The sequence below is a fragment of the Equus caballus genome, chromosome 1, assembly GCF_041296265.1.
Source record: "Equus caballus isolate H_3958 breed thoroughbred chromosome 1, TB-T2T, whole genome shotgun sequence".
NCBI classification, from domain to species: domain Eukaryota; kingdom Metazoa; phylum Chordata; class Mammalia; order Perissodactyla; family Equidae; genus Equus; species Equus caballus.
The window spans coordinates 178,380,739-178,398,485 of NC_091684.1; the positions used below are offsets into that span (position 1 = coordinate 178,380,739).

Genomic DNA, 17,747 nt, shown 5'->3' on the forward strand with positions numbered 1-17,747 from the left:
ATATAGTCTGAAGTTAATTTGTCAGCTATATGAAAAATATAATAAAAAGATAAACTTTTGTTTAATATTTAAATAATCCCATAAGGTCTTTTATTAGTAAAAAAGTGGAAATATTAAAGAAAATAACATTTCTCACCTAAATGAAGCTCAACTCAGACAAAATGAAAATGTGTTTAATCATTTTAATAAATATATTTTTCAACATTGTCAAGTTAAAGTACAGTATGGCTTTGAATTACATAAAATATTTTAGATGATTTCCTTAAACGTGCCCAAAATAACTACATTTTTGAAGAATGATCTATAAATATTCAGTACCAAAACAATCATCAGATCAAACTAGTAAGATATATTTTTAATTGCAAAGTTTGCCATTTCCACAAAGGAAGTGTTAGCATTAAATTCTAAGAAAATACCATTTCTTGAATTGTTAAACAGCATTGAAATGATTACAAATACCAATTTTCAGTTACTTTTAGATTGTTAAATATGCTTTTCACCAAAAGTTTAAAATTGTTTACAAGTAAGGCATGTCTGAAATAAAAAAACAAAAAAAATGCATTCACTTTTAAAGATATACCTTTGCTCACTAAGTCATACTTATACATTTATTTTTTACATATATTCTTAACTTTTATACCAAGAACCCTAGGAAGAAACAATATGGGAAATTATAAACATCAACTCAATAAATAACTCTCTGAGCTCCATAAAGTCATCATAATTTTAAGGGGAAAAATTCAAAATTCTAGTCTACCATCTGAATATATTTTGTCATCTCAAGTTAAAAATGCATATAAATTTCCAGGAATAATTGCTATATCTTTCTCAGGTTATTTGGAATCTGATCATGGTGCACATATGTGAATGAACGAATACATCCTTAACCCACCATCATCTTTTTCTCCAGTGTGCAGGCAATCACCCGTGAAAAGTATGGTGTAGATGACAGGATGATACTGTACCTGATTAGCTCTGGAGGTGGTCATGGGATCAGATGGAGAGGACTTGGTGGTAGTTGGGGAAGATGGCAATGTCTGGGAATAAAGCAGTTCAGGAGCAAATCAACCTTTATAAGCCTTAAACTGATTATTTAAATAAAACAAAATAAAATAAAATGTAATATAACGAGAACAAAATCCTATGAACAAATTTTTCTCCTATTCATTCAAATTTAATGGAATTTAAGATCAATTAAGTAACTAATGCATGTAAATATGCATGCATAAGCATGTAAAAATAAATTCATGACTTGAAATCATGACGGTGACTGATAAAAATTCACATGAATATTAAAGGTATCCTGACTATATTCATGAATAGTAGTCTTTTTTCTTTCCCTCTTGTTTTCTTGGGGGAAAAGAAATGTCATACAAAAATTCAAGAAATTCAATGATTAAAACTGAAAGAGTCATTTTCCTATCAATGAATACAGTCGGGGATTGGAAGAAGTGGTGAAATGAAGTTTACTTTGGCATAAAAGTATCCACCTACTTAATATGTTGAACATCACCAACAAGTTGATTCCACATGAATTTAGGGATCCATACTTAAAAGCAATTAAATTTGCAGTTCTGAGTTCTTAATATCACATTATCTTCTAAAATATTAATTTTAAATAAATTTAGAGCCCGTCTGAAAATGTAAACATTAACCTCATATTAATAAACAAGCAACTAACAGCATTTTAACAAATTGCCACAGCATTTTTATCATTTATGCTAAACACTAAAATTTTAGTAGAGATGAGTAAAATATATTATAGCATCATGAGCCTGTGTTGAAAATAAGCACAAAAATATTAGGAATTATATTTATTGTTCATTTCTAAACACATATATATACTATATATAAAGTACGTTGTATGAGACCATAATATACTTGTTGAATAATTCATTAAGATATTTTAAAAACTTCTCATGTCTAATAGAGTAACCTTAAAGTATAAGATGTTAAGATTTTTTTCTTTCTAAGAAAGCATTATATTCACTCAGCAAATAACACTGCTTAAGTAGCACCCTCAATAGATAATACTTCTTAGGCGAAATGGGGTAGTTTTATAGACACAATTCTATATGGACATTATGTTTTATATAAACATATATCTATCAAAATTACTCTGAAATGAGCAAAAGCATAACTTTAAAGGTTCAGCACTGTCAGGAAAAGTAGATGAAATTACTTAATAAAGTCATCTTCATGTATTTAAGTTTTTAAAAGTTCTAATTTGGGTGGAATAAAGCAGATAAGAGTAAAAGAAAGAAGAAGAAATCCACAGGCTTCTGCTTAACTCACTTATCTCCAGTAATAAAGTAAGATTGGTTCTAACATCAGATCATGTTTTAAATAGTCCACTCCTTAAGTGACTCCTTTAGGTTAAAACCTAAATACTCTGAGGAAAACTAGACTCAGTGTTGAGTCATACAAAGATTTTTGTTAAATCACATTTTAAAAGGGGATGGGAGCTACATTCAGAAGTAAAATCTCATAAAAGACGAAGAAAATCTTCAAATCCTTTGTTTGCTATTTTTACTCTTTGTTAATAGATTCCTGTTATTTCTCCAGAGAGCCTTTCATTTTCAGTGATTAAAAATTGCCCTAATATTTTCTTTTCCATGCAATACTATGCTGGCACATATGCTACTGACGTCATGCTACCATATGTACTATGAATTGAACAGTAAAGGTTTTATTTTCTCACCTCTGGTTACAACTGTTACTACAGAGACTTCCTGGAAGTAGTTAACATACACCAAAAAATTTGTTCTGTACTTATCTCAGATTAACTATGAGCTCGCTGACTAAAGAGATGTGAATAAATCTAGAGGCCATTTCTCCCAATATACGTTAGAATGAAAGTTCATTAACCTACAGAAGCACAAGGTATGTGTTGTGGGCTCCTCTCTTTGCATCAGGGTAAAATTAACTGGAAGTACCACAGTCTCACTGTGACATCACCCTCGCCCTGGATATGAACTCTCAACAAGGTCTTGAAATATTGCCAAGAACTACATGGAAAAAGTAGTGATATCAAGTGGCTCAGACTGTGTGGTCACTTAGATTAATAGTACCTTCTTCCAATTTATTCAATACCTTTTGTTTTGCTTGGCATGTATATGAAATATTGGGTGTGTATTATTGACAATTGATACAACTCATATTCATCAACATTGTCTTTAATAATTCTGATGCTGTTTCTTTCCCACAGAAATAAAAACAATACTTTTAAACTGCTGGGAAAATATTAATCTGTTTAAAATCATTAAAGATTAGGTTATATTAAACATCATAATCTGATTAGAAGTTAAATATTTTAAATAAACAGATGAAAATGATATAAGTTTGGGCTTCAGGGGACAAGACTGTCGAAATGGCACAGTAAATTGTCTCAAAACAAATTTTCTTGGTTTAAATTCCTAAAATAATGAACTGTAATGAAATAAACGTGATGAGTTTTCTAGCTATGTATTATTCATATAGATACTTTTAAACACAGTTTCCTTCCTTTATAAATTAACATAACAACAACGAGATTGAGGAAAGTTTGCATTTCAGGTGTTTTTTTAAGTACTAGCTGCAAAAAATTGTTCTAATAAACAGATAAATGTAACTATATTAAAGTAATGCCTTTAATTTAAAAGGCCCTATTAATCAGATGAATAAAACAGCTTTGATAGTTGCTCTTGACCAGATAAACAGACTAGAAAAATCTGTAAGAAACATTTCAACGTACAATATAAACGTAGTGTTTGTTTCCCTAATGTTTTAAAAAAAAGTTTACTCCTATTTCCCAAGCAGACTTAAAAGTTTAGTGGTTTCAAGGTAAAAATCATTTAGGAAGATTTCTGATATACATCATGAAGATGCAACTAACAATACTCACAGTATCAATATATTAAAACAGCTGTTATAAATAACATTTATGAAGGACACATGCCTCCAAAAATTATTTTTTTATATTTATAAAATGATGATTATGAAAGGCACAGTCATTTTTTACCACAATTTTACCCTTCAAATGGAAACGTATAATACATTTTTATTTACGTGACTTGAATGCTGTTTAAGGATTCTGCTTTAAACACTAAAGGCTGAATTACTTGTTGTAGAAAAATCTGAAGTATTTTATAATTTTAAAAGCGTGGATTCTTTGGAATACAAAGTAGTTTTTAAAATTTCAAGACTTAACAACAGGCATTTAGTTAAATGTAGATATAACTGGGCTCTGGGGAATAAGAACTAAAAAGAGATTACAAATTATAAAAAATGCACTCTTCTTAACAGCTGACAGTTTTCCTGGACCAGAGAATATTACTATAAATAAGCTCTATAATAAATACAGCTCACCTTCAAGCAAATCTACAGTAATAGACTGTCAAGAACCTCTGATATTTATAGGTACAGTGAAACAGCAATGAAGAACAAATCTCAATTCTAATTTGCAATCTATTACGAGCTAACTGAGTAACATTACTCGAGTAATCACCTTCCCAAACTTCTGATTCAAGTTTTGTTAAATAAATCTGTACACTGCTCTATAAAAAGAATGGATAAAATATTTAAATATGTAACTGTCACCTTTGGTTTTTCATCCTGACAAGTATGTTCCCATTCTTCCAACATCTGAACTATGTAGACCCACTTAGCCCTAATATAAACTCGTGTTGTCCAATTCCAACAGGTCTTTCACAATTTATTCTTATTCCAAAGCTTATTTACACCTTTATCTTTCTCTTCAACCATTGAATCTCATGTCTTGTATCTTCCTTTCAATGATACTCTTTATTTCCTGAAATAAATCATGATTTTCCAGAATGAGCTTCCTTATCTACAATTGACTTCATGGCAACTTCTTCAGTTTTCCAAACCACTTTTTTTCTTCTCATTCTTCTCACTGTAGACCAAATTGTCATCTCCTACTCAAACCCCCTACTCTTCACAGCCTAGGACCCTAACACCCTAAACTGCATCTTTCCACTACTCCCGAGTCATCTTGCTCCCTCAGTAATCTCATCTGTATGTGGCACCTCCAATTTCTCTGGTTTTTCAAGCTCCTTTTTATTCTTTAACACAAGCCATTCCCTCTTGAGCAGCAGGGGTCACACGAGCCTCTCTGACCTAACTTGCGTTTTTCTCCTTTCTATATCCAAAATTTCAAATCAGCAGTTTCCAGACTTCACACCATTTATTTCCTTTTACTTGACCAGTCTCTTTACTTTTAGACAATAACATTATTAGGAAATAATGACTTTGCTTTCACCATGTGACTTTAACTAACTTTTAAAATCTCCAATGATTTCATATTTTAAAAAACAGTTACCTATTCTCGTATTTTTCTCTGAGTATTTGGTCCTTTTTAGCATCTTTCCTTATACTTTCTCTCATTTTCTCACAGGGAATATTACTGACTTCCCTTTTATCTTTCTAATTAATAAAGAGCACTTACTAGGAACCAGGTATAGTTCTACTCAGTTAAGACTCACAATATCCTTACGAAATCGACACTGTTCCTATCCCCATGTTACAGGTAAAGAAGTGAAGGTACCGAGAAGCAAAATAACTTGCCCAATAGGACAGCTGGTAAGGTAAAGAGCCAGGGTTGAGTCCTGGCAGTCCTGCTCCAGATCCCACGCACTTAACCACTTATTACAATGCCCCTGACTTCCTTTCTCTGGTAATTGCTTCTCTATCTCATTTGTTTCCTTTTTTTCTCTCCTATTATGAAGAAGTAAAATTATCACCTCTATTGTAATCAAGGATCTACATTATCAGTTTTAGATTCTCAGCTATGCTTCTAGCAAACACTACTTCAAGGAAAAAACATTCAACTTGCCTGAAACAAACAAAAAACATTATTTCAAATAGATGCCTGACTAAAACCCACCTGTTGCTTTCAGGAGTCACCATTCTGCTAGGTTCAAAATCATATACAGTCATTTTTCATTCTTTCCTCACCATTTAGGATCTACAAGAACTCAGTCTCAAAGGCTTACAGATTTTACTCTGAAATATCTTTTAACTTCATGCCTTTGTCTCAACTTTCACCATCAAAAGAGACTGTCTTCGTCATCATCTTCTTAAATATTCCCTAGGCTCTTAACTTCACTCTGACACAAGACATCATATTTCAAATGAGATTCTCTTCTTAGAGGAGCTTATTCAAGACTTTTGAAAAGTCCCAGAAGAAAGAAATTGATTGGATTCTGTTTTAGCAGCATTACTCAAACTTAGGGGCCATACAGCCCAGTGTTAAGATCAATTACCAGTTACATTTCCTTGGGTAAGTTACTCAGTCCCTCTAAGCATCAGCTTCCATAAGTATAACATGGACTCTTGCACCTGTACTTGCCCTCAGAGGATTTTTGTGAGGATGAATGAAATATGATAATACACATAAAGTGCACAGCACAATGGCTGGCACAGAAACAGAATAAGTACCATACATATCACTATTACCACTACTACTGACACTTTATTCTTTTTTTTTTTTTGAGGAAGATTAGCCCTGAGCTAACATCTGCTGCCAATCCTCCTCTTTTTGCTGAGGAAGACTGGCCCTGAGCTAACATCTGTGCCCATCTTCCTCTATTTTATGTGGGACGCCTACCACAGCATGGCTTGACAAGTGGTGTGTAGGTCCACACCTCGGATCCGAACTGGTGAACCCCAGGCCACTGAAGTGGAACATGCACACTTAACTGCTGCGCCACTGGGCCAGCCCCCTGATGCTTTATTCTTGAAGACAAAACTTTTTCTTTTTCCTGACAAAGCTTAATATCCCCTGGATTTGTGAGTGTTACATAAAAGAAATTTTTGAAAATATTATCTTACAAACCTCCAAATCTAAAATCTGCTTAGTAGATCACTCAGCTAATTGTCATAGTTCTCTTCCCCTACCAACAGCTGTACCTACAGGCACCCTAAGAGTCTGTTTGGATTTTTAGCACAGAAGAGAACAAAATGCAGAGGTACATCCTTTTGTCCATAACCTTTCAGAGAAATTAAAAGGGCTCTTTTGGGAAATATTAGGAAGAATGTGTAGTCTATAGGATGACCCTCAGCCAGACATCCAGGGGCCCCACCCTACCTATCTAACATTATTTCCTCTAAAACCATTTTTGTCAAGATAGTCTCCTTACTATTCAACAATTGTGATGTCTTTTTCCTCAAATCCGTATTGTTTCACATGCTTAAAATGAACTTATTTCTTTCTTCTCCTCTTGCAATTCCTATACAATCTTTAAGGTCCAGCTCAGGTCTTCACCTGTTTCACAAGGCCCAAACATCACCGCAGCCTACGCTTCCTTCACACTCTTCTGAACTTGCATAGCAGATTGCTTAGACTGTAGTTTTGATATATAAATACAGTTTTACATTTTTATAAATTATTTTAAGCATTTATGATCTCTCACAAACTAGTTTTAGAGAGCACAGGCTACAGTTTAATACATTTTGCAATTCACTAAGAAAGCATTTAATAAATTCAGGGTTGAATGAGTGAGTAATGAATAAACAAATTATGGGCTATTTTTGCCAAGTTTTCTGAGAGTAAAATTCTTTGGGCTAAATGAGATTTTTGTATCTTAATTTGATTTTTTAAATTCAAGAGAATCTTTTAAATGCCTATAACCGTTTCTTTCTTAATGTAACTTTTCTTAAAAATACATTTGAACCAAAAACAAACCAAGAAAAAAAACTGCTGAAAATCTGTAAGAGACAAAGCAAGTTAACAAATGCTAACTATATTACTGATCTGTGGTTTCAACAATGTTTTGGGGTTCATTATATTGACTCATTATGTATAAACAAGCATTCGTCGAGGGGGATTTGAGGGACTTAAAACAAAAGGAAAGGTTTCAATAATCCCATAGGAAAAAAAGTAGAAAGTACAAAGCTCAAAACATAAAAAGGTGGAAAGGGAAAAATGTATACCAAATAATCTGGCCTAAGAAGTGCTCCAGGAGTAAGTTCAGAGCTTCTAGGCAAACAAGGTCTAAATTATTTGCAGATCACTGAATGTCTCTGCTATTTTTATGTCCTGGAAAGAAGAAATAGTATGTTCTATGTTGCAATTAATGTTTAATTTTGGTTTATTGGCTCTTACTGCATATCTGTTTCTGAGTATATTGACTCGTAAAATGAGCACAATAGTATGATGTACCTCATGATGGTCTCCTGATATTAAGCTTACAGTACAGAGGCTATAACATTTTGATTATTCAATGAATGTTAATTGTTATTAATATTGTCATTTTGAATATATAAAACATTGGAGTCCCTCTTTATTAGCAAATATTTGTTTTAAATTAAAAAAAAATCCACATTTGAGAATTAAGACTTGAACAGTTCACAATATCTAATATCTGAAGTTGGACGTAAGGCTGTCACGCTAGATTCCGTTGTTCCACTATATGAAAGACTTGCAAGGCCAGTATGTGTTACTTTCCTAAGAAACTATATTTGTTTGAGAATTCATTCAGTCAATAAGGGTAGGTTTCATTTGGGCAGAATATTCTGGTTCACGCAATATATTCAGTTACCAACCATATGCAGATTACATAATTCAGAATATTTTATTAAAAGTCAAAAATATATGGTGTAAAATTCTAACTTTAAAATTAAAGTAAGTTTTGTTTAGAACTAACTTTGACTTTCTATTTTATGTCCAAGTTACATATAAATTATCCTTTTCTCAGAAAGCAACACCTTAAAATTGTCAATTATAAAAAACAATAAACATGTAATAATAAACCTTAAGAAAATCCAAAATATCATATTTAACAAGAATTCATTTCTATGAGGATTATTTTCTAGCTCTAGCATTTTTTAAAACTTTTATTTTATTTTTTGTATAATCTTAACAGTAAAAAAATCCTCAAAAAACGTTTTAAACAAGTTATTTTAAAAATTAACTTCAGGACTGAAGCCCAAAGCAAATGTAACTGTTATGTCATTAGTTAAGGGAAAGACCACCATTTTAAAAGAAATCTTATCATGATTCTATGTATTAAAATCTAAAACATATATAAATATCATATGAAATATGTTTTTATCTACTTTAGTGCAAAATGATTTATTTTAGACATAATTATTTTATACTGGATAACCAGCATAATTTCTTCAGAAATAAAAGTGTGGTCATTTAAATTTATATTGACTTACTATTTAGAGAATAATCCAACAAAAATTCTTAGAGTGGTGAAATAGGATACCTAGAAAGTTAGAAAATTCTAAACTTAGAGTATTAAAAACTCTGTTCATTTTTAATATCTTGGAAATATGTTCAATCCCTCTTCCAGATTTTTCAAGTAAATTTTCAATTTTTTCATTTACAAAAATAGTGTTTGTGTTAAATATATTGCCCTATTAGATTTAGTATACTTTTTTGATAAATCTTTTTAAATGATACTCTATTTCACATATATTTTGATTCCATGAAAATATTAAAATAATGAACAATTTTAATTCCACAAATATCTACAAGGCTTACCAATGAATGCAAATATACAAAAGTAAATCAATTACTATTAAAAGGTATCTTGAATTTAAATAACATTATCTTAACACAGCAAATAAAAATAAACTAAATATTTTTAAATTCTGGTTTTCATAAATCTATACTGGCACTGGATATATATATATATATATATGGTAACCTACAAATCTCATATTGCCATAGAGAAAATTGGAATTTTAACAATGATTCATAGACCACTATCTGACAGTATGAGCTATTTATTATAAAAGCAATAAAAATTCATTCATATCATTGTCCTGAATATATCGCCAGTGATATCATACTACTTAAACTATATTGTATGTTTTACTTTTTAAAATATCAAGATGTTCACCCCTATTCCTAAATGTTTGAACTTTCTCACAGAAGTTAAAAAGAAAAGGGAGAGGTAATAAGCTGGAATAAGGCAGCAAGTCAAGAGACTGTACACTTTAGTGCCAATTCTGTAAATTCTTAGCCCCAGGTGACTCTAATGCGAAGGTCTTCAGCTAAACTCATAGTTTTAGAATCTGGGTAGATCACAGTATCACTTTCAAGTATCAGTTTTAAAAATATTCTTTGTATTCACCTAGCTTAGATAAAATAAACATTTCAAAACTATAAATGGCTACGATGAATAAAAAATCTACTCATGTTTAGAGCTTTAAAGTATTTACATTCTGCCATGCATAAATTAAAAATACTACCTTGAAAAATTGTGAGGGGTATACCAATTGAACCATTTGACAGTGACAGAGTATAAAATGAATGGTTTTATATGGAATAATGGCTATCTATTCAAAATTTAAACTGGAAGGATTTTTTAAAATTGCAATTAATAGAAAATTGAATATTAGTCGATAATTTGAAAATATATTGCCTAGTTATTTCTATATTTGTATTTGATTAGTTAGCCTTATATTTATTTATATATTGGTAAAATTATAATAGATTTATAACAGTTTAGGATGAAAATTTTTCAATTCAGAAACATGAAATTAATAAGATTTTGAGCTACATTTCAAATTTATTACAATGAACACAAATATTCTGTAAATTAAATATTCTGTGAACTAATAAAGAATAATACATTTCTTTTGAAGGCATAGTCTATTGAGAGTATGATCACAAATTAAGTAGTTAATTATAAAAGGGCAAATGCAGAAAACAGTAATTATAAACATAAAGTATCAAATAAATTGGAGGATTTGAAAAGAGTTTATGGGGAAGAATCCAACTTATTTAACATTAAAGAATGTCATTTTTTTCCTACATCATGCCAGCCATTATTCAATCTTAAAAACTCACATTATCTTTTATCAAGTAAAATTTTTGTTACAGAAAATCCCACACATTAAAAACGAACATTGGACCTTTATGACATTTATATAAATACTACACAAGTTATACAGAACATAATAGCTGCTTTGTAACAAAGGACTGTTTACTAGGTACAAAAATTTACTTATACATATTTGTTGATAAAAAATGTTGAACATGACAATTAACAAAACAGGAAGTTATATGCATAATAACCATACTGAAGACTACAAATATTACTAAAACTACGGTATTTGAAATTTTGAGAATAGCTTCATTTCAATTTTTATACTTTATTTAAAAAGTGGTATACTTTTAAATAGATGAAATTCCTATGAAAATTAATCAAACTTGTGTCTATAATTTTTTAAAGGGCAATCACAAAAGAATGAGTCTCATAATTGCTCCTCAGTGTAACACTAATAATGAATAATTCAATCAATCAATAAATCAACTGATGAATCTAAGAGACTCTGATAGTCTTTAAACAAATAAAGGACAACTATGTTTTAAGTATGCTTAGGAAAAAAAACTTTTTCTACTAAGACTTTAAGGCTTCTTTTATAAGAAATTCATACTATGCTGTAGATATTTCTCTTTGATTTCCCAACTAAACACTCACTTGTTTGATGCGATCTGGATTAACGGTGGTCTGAGGTTGTAGAATGCTGACTGGTTCTGTCTTGGCCACATTTTGGGGCATTTCTCGAATTTTTTCTGCAATGAATCCATGAACTGCATTCAGTGCTTCAACTGTTCCCTGGATCAAGCACACTCGTTCAGTAGTACCTGTGGTAAAAGACAAATTTTCAGAAAATTTTCCTTCTTATTTTGTAGCTTTTTCAAAAAAAGCTATGAAAAAGGATGAAACAATAATGAAAATAAAACAACGGAAAATGTAGAACTTAGAATTAATTAGAAATTAAATTAATTAGAAATGTTCAATTGAACCAAAGAGAATGAATACATACATATTCCTTTTTACCACTTTTTTACTTATTCTTTCTTAATTGTCTCACACGGGGCCTCTGGATTCCAGCAGAGCCAGAGATCCTGAGACATGCTGAGAGTATAATTCATTTGCTAACATAACATATACTCACTGAGCACTTATGAAAGGACTGAGGGTTAGAAAGCTACGGACCTAGCTTTCAAAGAGTATACTCTTAAGTGCGAACAACAGACACCCAACCAGACCATTATAGGACGGTATGATATGAAAACCAAGGCAGGCACCTACATGGATGGCACCCACAGATGGTCTACAGTGAAAAGGGCATTGAAATCGGTGGGGAGGGAGAGTCTTGAAAAGTTTACATAGCAGGCGAGTTTCTGAATTTCTACCACCCTCCACGCACTTACCCTGCTCTTCTTTTAATCACAGCAACAAGACTACCTGACATTTTATATTTGTTTATATTTTTACTTTTCCACTAGAAATGCAAGCTTAAGGACAGTGAATTAGCCTATTTTGTTTTGTGCTGTAGTTTCCCCAAAGCCTAGAGCAGGCCCTGGCACACAATAGTTGCAACAATAAATATTTACTGAATAAATGAACCAACAGTGACTTTATCAATTATACAGTTTTAATAATGACAGAATATCAGAGTTAAAAACAAAATTTAAAAACATTTAAGAAACTTGAAATTTAAGATTGATTAAGATATAATTAATAGTATTTGTTTCATATCTAGTGAACCAAATGGAGACATATTACGTGAGACATGAAGAAAATGAAATTGGTTGGGTCTAATACACAGGTCCTATAACCCATTTTATCCTTTACAGACACAATTAAGGGAATAAAAATAAATGATTAGTTTTTTGAACTATTCTGAGCCTCACTGAAGCACCTTGGTATTAAATTGTAATCTTCTCAGCATCCCAACACAACACATAAACTTTCTTCTCAGAAATAAGTATTACTTCATTAAATAGTTACAAAAAAAATCAAAAGAAGGGTCTTTTAAAATTTATAAAATATTTGAACTAATACGAAAACCTTCAAGTACCTAACACATTTCCTTTTGGAGCTATAGTTTCAAAATTCTAAGCTACTCTATAAAATATTTTTAATGTACATCTTGAAGGACAAAGTTGTAAAACTATAAACATTAAAAAATCATAAGGAGTTTATACTGCTTTAAGGATTAATTGCCACATAACCATTTTTCTAGTTTTGAATTTTTAAAAGAATAATAAAACATTATCATTTTTACTTCTAGAAAAAAAGACAAATCATAATAAGTAGGAGCAGAAATAAAAGAGTACTGCTAAATGGATACACCTAAATTAAATTTTCATGTTTTAAAAAATGAAGATTCAAATCTATGAAAAGTTAAGTTTCTTTAGTTGTACAAAATATTCCAACAGAGAGCAACTGTATCTTTCACTTGCAAGGATGGAGAGAATCTGAAAAACATAATGTGAGTTTGAAGGATTAATATTTCCTGTTTCTGCTAATCAGCTTTTCTCATCCTCATCTCTGGATCTGTCTCTGTGGTTCTCGGGTAAAATGATCTAGTTTATAGGGCTACTCTAGGGACCCTTTACGAGCTTGTACTAATTGTCAAATGAGTAGAAAGAATGAGAACTGATCCATGTACCTCAGGCAAAGCGTTCTCATTTAAGTCAGCAGACAAAACAGAACACAGATCAGGCTACATTCCTCCTTTTGGAGACAACTACAGAGTGCTCTTTTGGGTATGACAAAATGGGAAAGGAAATCAGCCAAACCTCAAAAGCGACTTTAAAAAAAAATAAAACATAGTAAGTAACTAAAGAGATTATATACTCCATGTTGCTTTTAAAATTTCAATTTAATAGAATGCGTATCATGTCAGACAACACAGTAAACCCAATACTTTTCAGATTGTATAGACTAACAGGTAGTAAATGGAAATCACTGAGCCATGAAGAAATATGATTGTCTCAAACTAAATTTCACATAGGATGTATGAGACAATTTGGAGATAGTTTATAGGTTCAAAGTTGCAGTACATATTCTTTGAGGATTAAATTATATCACTACCATTAGAACTATGATACAACAGAAAAAGGAAAGAAGAAAGGAGATTGCACATCCACCAATGGGAACTGCCGCAATCCTCAGAAGAGATGCTGTCATATTCTTCTACTCAACTCTAATGGCCTTTTCACTCAGATAACACAAAACTATAATTTTTAGGAGAAAGTCACAAAGAGGGAAGACTGTCAGTTATACGACCAAACTGTGTAACAAAAATGAGCCTATAAATCATAAAAGTTGCTGTTTTTGTCAGTTTTAAAGGCTTTTAGGCTCCATTAGTGTCTAAACTAAACCGCCAGTTATTTATCACTTTATTTGTTTAACAGCACCATTTACTTCTCTTTGCAATAGACTAGCAACAAAAGCTGAAAAACAGTTACATAAAAGTATATGCCCACATTTTTAATAATGTAAAGATACAAGTGTATAAGACACCATTAATTTAAAACTTCACTTTTAAATTAGAAAATTAATTAGGGAGAAATTAGAAAAACTCTAACAAGTGGAGTCAATGTCAAATACAGGAAGTGAAATTTGAAATGGCTTTAAATTTTGATTTCACAAGCAATATCACATACTGAAAATGCATGTTTCTAAAACTAGGTACAATTATCAAACAGATTGCATAACAAAATTGTGATAGAAATTTAATAAAATATTCACTCTGTGCTACTGTGACCTTGGACCAGTCACTTAAGTGTCCTCACTCCTACCTAAGGCATTCTACCTCTTGTGCAGTGGACCCTATCCCCTCTTACCTACCAAGTGCACTGTTTCTCCAAGTATTAGAATTCCTTCTTACATCATAATTTCTCCTTTTCTATTAGATCATTCCCATCAGCAGAAAAACATGTTATAATTTCTTCAGTTTTTAAAGAAACCCTCCCCCCCTTTATGACAGAAGTAGAAAATTACCCTTTGGCAAAGCAAATAACGACTTATGCAAAGATCATAAAATCATAAGATGAAAGGCTAATGGGAAATTTTCAGTGGAAACATCAGGTGGTCATCAACTGACTTCACTGATCAACGTTAGCACAGCTAAGAGTGCAAAAATCAAACACGTGCCTCTTGATGTGATGCAATTCAAATGAGGGCACCAATTATGAAGTATGTGTCCCAAAGCAGCCACACCTAAGTCTAATCAAACATTTAGCACTATGTTACAGTTTACAAATAATACTGAAAACAGAGAAATAAATTAAATGACACTATGAGGAAGCGAAGACAAATCAAGAATGTACGATAGTCTACAAGACAACTGATCTAGCTTTATCAGTTAAGGAGGGACTGCTCTCTAGACTAAAAGACTCTTAAGAGATATAATGACCAAATGTAAATTAGAATTTGAATCTAGATTCAAACAACTTTTATTTTAAACATAATTGTGGCAATCTGATTAGAACTAGGTATTAGCATCAAAGAATTAATGTTATAACAGGTTTGATTATGGCATCCGGCTGTGTAAGAAGGTGTCACTTTTTTCTCTCTTTTTTTTTAAGATGTATAATGTGAAAAATAATAGAATTTTATTGCAGAGCCCAAAAGGCAGAAAGACTTCTCATCCAGCAACAGCCCAGCCATTGAGAGATGTCACAACTCAGGCAATGAGAAGCCACCACACTGTGAACTCACAGTCTCCTCCAATCAACTCTTTGTTTACAATAGCCCGACCCCCACCTTCCTCTTCCTTTCTATAAAAGTTTCTCCCCTGCTTGCTGAGGGGTACTTCTAAGTGGCTCACCATGATTGCAGACTTTGAATTCCAGTTCTTTGCCGAGCCTGAATAAACCCATTTTTGCTGGAGAAATAACTGACTATTTGTTTAAGTCAACAATACTTAAGTAGATACAGCTGAAATGACTGGAATTTGCTTCAAAATATTTCTGCAACAACAAAAATAAATAAATAAAATAGGTATGCCAAAATCTTGATATTTTGATATATATATATGAAAGGTATGGGGATTCATTGTACTATTCTTTTATGTTTGAAATGTTTGCAATAAAAGAAAAACATTTCAAAGCCCTCCTTGACCTCATACCCCTCCTCCAGTTACAGCTCAATTTCCTTATCCCTCAAAATTCCTTGAATGAGTTTCTGTTTCTACTTCCTTACCACCCATTCCTTTTTTCTTGAATCTACTCCAATATGGCTTTTATCCCACCATGCCCCTGTAACCATTCATCACAGCTGTACCTAGGTAAATCCAATCTTCATGTCTTTATGTTGTTTGACCCATCAGCAGCATTTGACATAGTTGACCATTCTGTTCTAAAAACATTACACTTGGCTTTCAGAATACCACACACTTCTGGTTCTCATTTTATTTCATTCATTCATTTGACACAAATCTATTGAGTCCCTACCAAATGTTAAGTACTATTCTAGAAGCTGGAGATACAGTAATGACCAGACAAATCTTCCTACTTTCATGGAGTTCATGCTCTAGCTCATGTAGACAGACATTACACATAAAACAAATAAAATATATAGAGAAAATATAAAATGAGATTAGTGCTAAGGAGAAAATTGGGGGACAATAACAGGATGAACAAAGACAAAATTAAAGTATAAAAGGGACATTGTCTGTCATGTTTACTATTGTATCCTCAGTGCCTAGAATAATGTCTGGCACACTATAGATGCTCAAAAACTATTTTTTTTAGTAAATGGATAATTCTTTATCTCAATTTTCTTATCTGTATATTGAAAACTTACATGATTGATTTTAAGATCTTTTAGTCTATAAAACCAGGAAGACTCTTTGGGTTTATCAGATCAATCAATATATGTAAAAATGAGATCTATTTTGGGAAATACTACAGATTTCAAAAACTGTAAGTTATAAATTATCATGTCTATAAAAAGGGCACTCAATAAAAAGGGCTTCAAGAAAGGTAATAGGAGAAATAAGGAATAAGTCAATAGTTTTTTTTTCTTCCAAGGATAAGGGGAAAAAAAAAATAGATCAACTTTAAAAATGTAATCTACCCAAGAGAATAAAGTTAGGAATAAAAAAGGAATATTTTTTGCTGTAATCTAAAATACAATCTAAAATTTTTTATATTCCTGAGAACTATTTCAAGCAGAATGAGTCTAGTCTAGAATAATGGGCATATACCAATGATTTGATCTACATATTTCCTATTGTCAACTATAATGAAAATTAGCGAACATTTTGTTTGGATGCAAAAAATGTATCAGTTTATTATACTCCTATTGAGAATATAACTCAGTATCTTATGATAAGAGTACAAATAGATACTTCTTTAGGAAATATTAGTGTCAATCTAAAGTAAGAAATTTGGTTGGATAAGGGACAGTGAAACACCTCAAAATAAAAAATTAACACCAAGAATCTAGTAGAATATTAATAATTCTATGACAACCTATAGACAATGTTTTTGGCCTCAAAAAGAACTGAGAAAAGGGAAGTGCCAATTAACTTTGCAATAAGCAAAAACTGAGATTTAAAACACAATATGACATATAATTTTTAAAGAAGATAACTATTTATAGCACTCAGAAATTACTAATTCTGGACAGCTAATAATCTGAATGCATAAAGATTTCTTTGTTTCAACATAACATGTAGTTTCTAACATTTTAAGAAATATCTCCCAGTTTGTTATATATTTTCAAATACATTTAAAGTTTCCATAATACTTGAGCTCAAGTATATAGATGTGGGCAGCAATAAAAGGGGTAACCTCGAGATTTCTTAGGGTGTGTGTGTTTCTACTCATCCTGATGCAAATGGGGCTCTGTGATTCATATTTGTTCTTTTAGTTTTCATATTCTTCCTCATACTGCCATTTATCCCTGCTGTTTTTTAGTATATCTGATTCCAGCAGGCTCCTCTCTTTACTCCTGCTTTGCTGCTTCTAATCCTCAGTGGCT

General features: G+C 31.6%; 1 protein-coding gene across 5 annotated transcripts in view; it reads right to left on the reverse strand.

Moving 5' to 3' along the window:
• Positions 1-17,747, reverse strand: part of NOVA1 (NOVA alternative splicing regulator 1) — a 148,740-nt gene that overhangs the window by 23,064 nt on the left and 107,929 nt on the right. For 3 of the 5 annotated variants that reach the window (XM_023623352.2, XM_023623362.2, XM_070273925.1), the window contains 2 exons: positions 11,439-11,605; positions 966-1,037 (listed from right to left, as the gene is read on the reverse strand). In XM_023623352.2, coding sequence (XP_023479120.1) covers positions 966-1,037; positions 11,439-11,605 — 239 coding nt within the window. The remainder of the gene's footprint in view (positions 1-965; positions 1,038-11,438; positions 11,606-17,747) is intronic. The other 2 variants (XM_023623356.2, XM_070273923.1) reach the window with 1 other exon arrangement.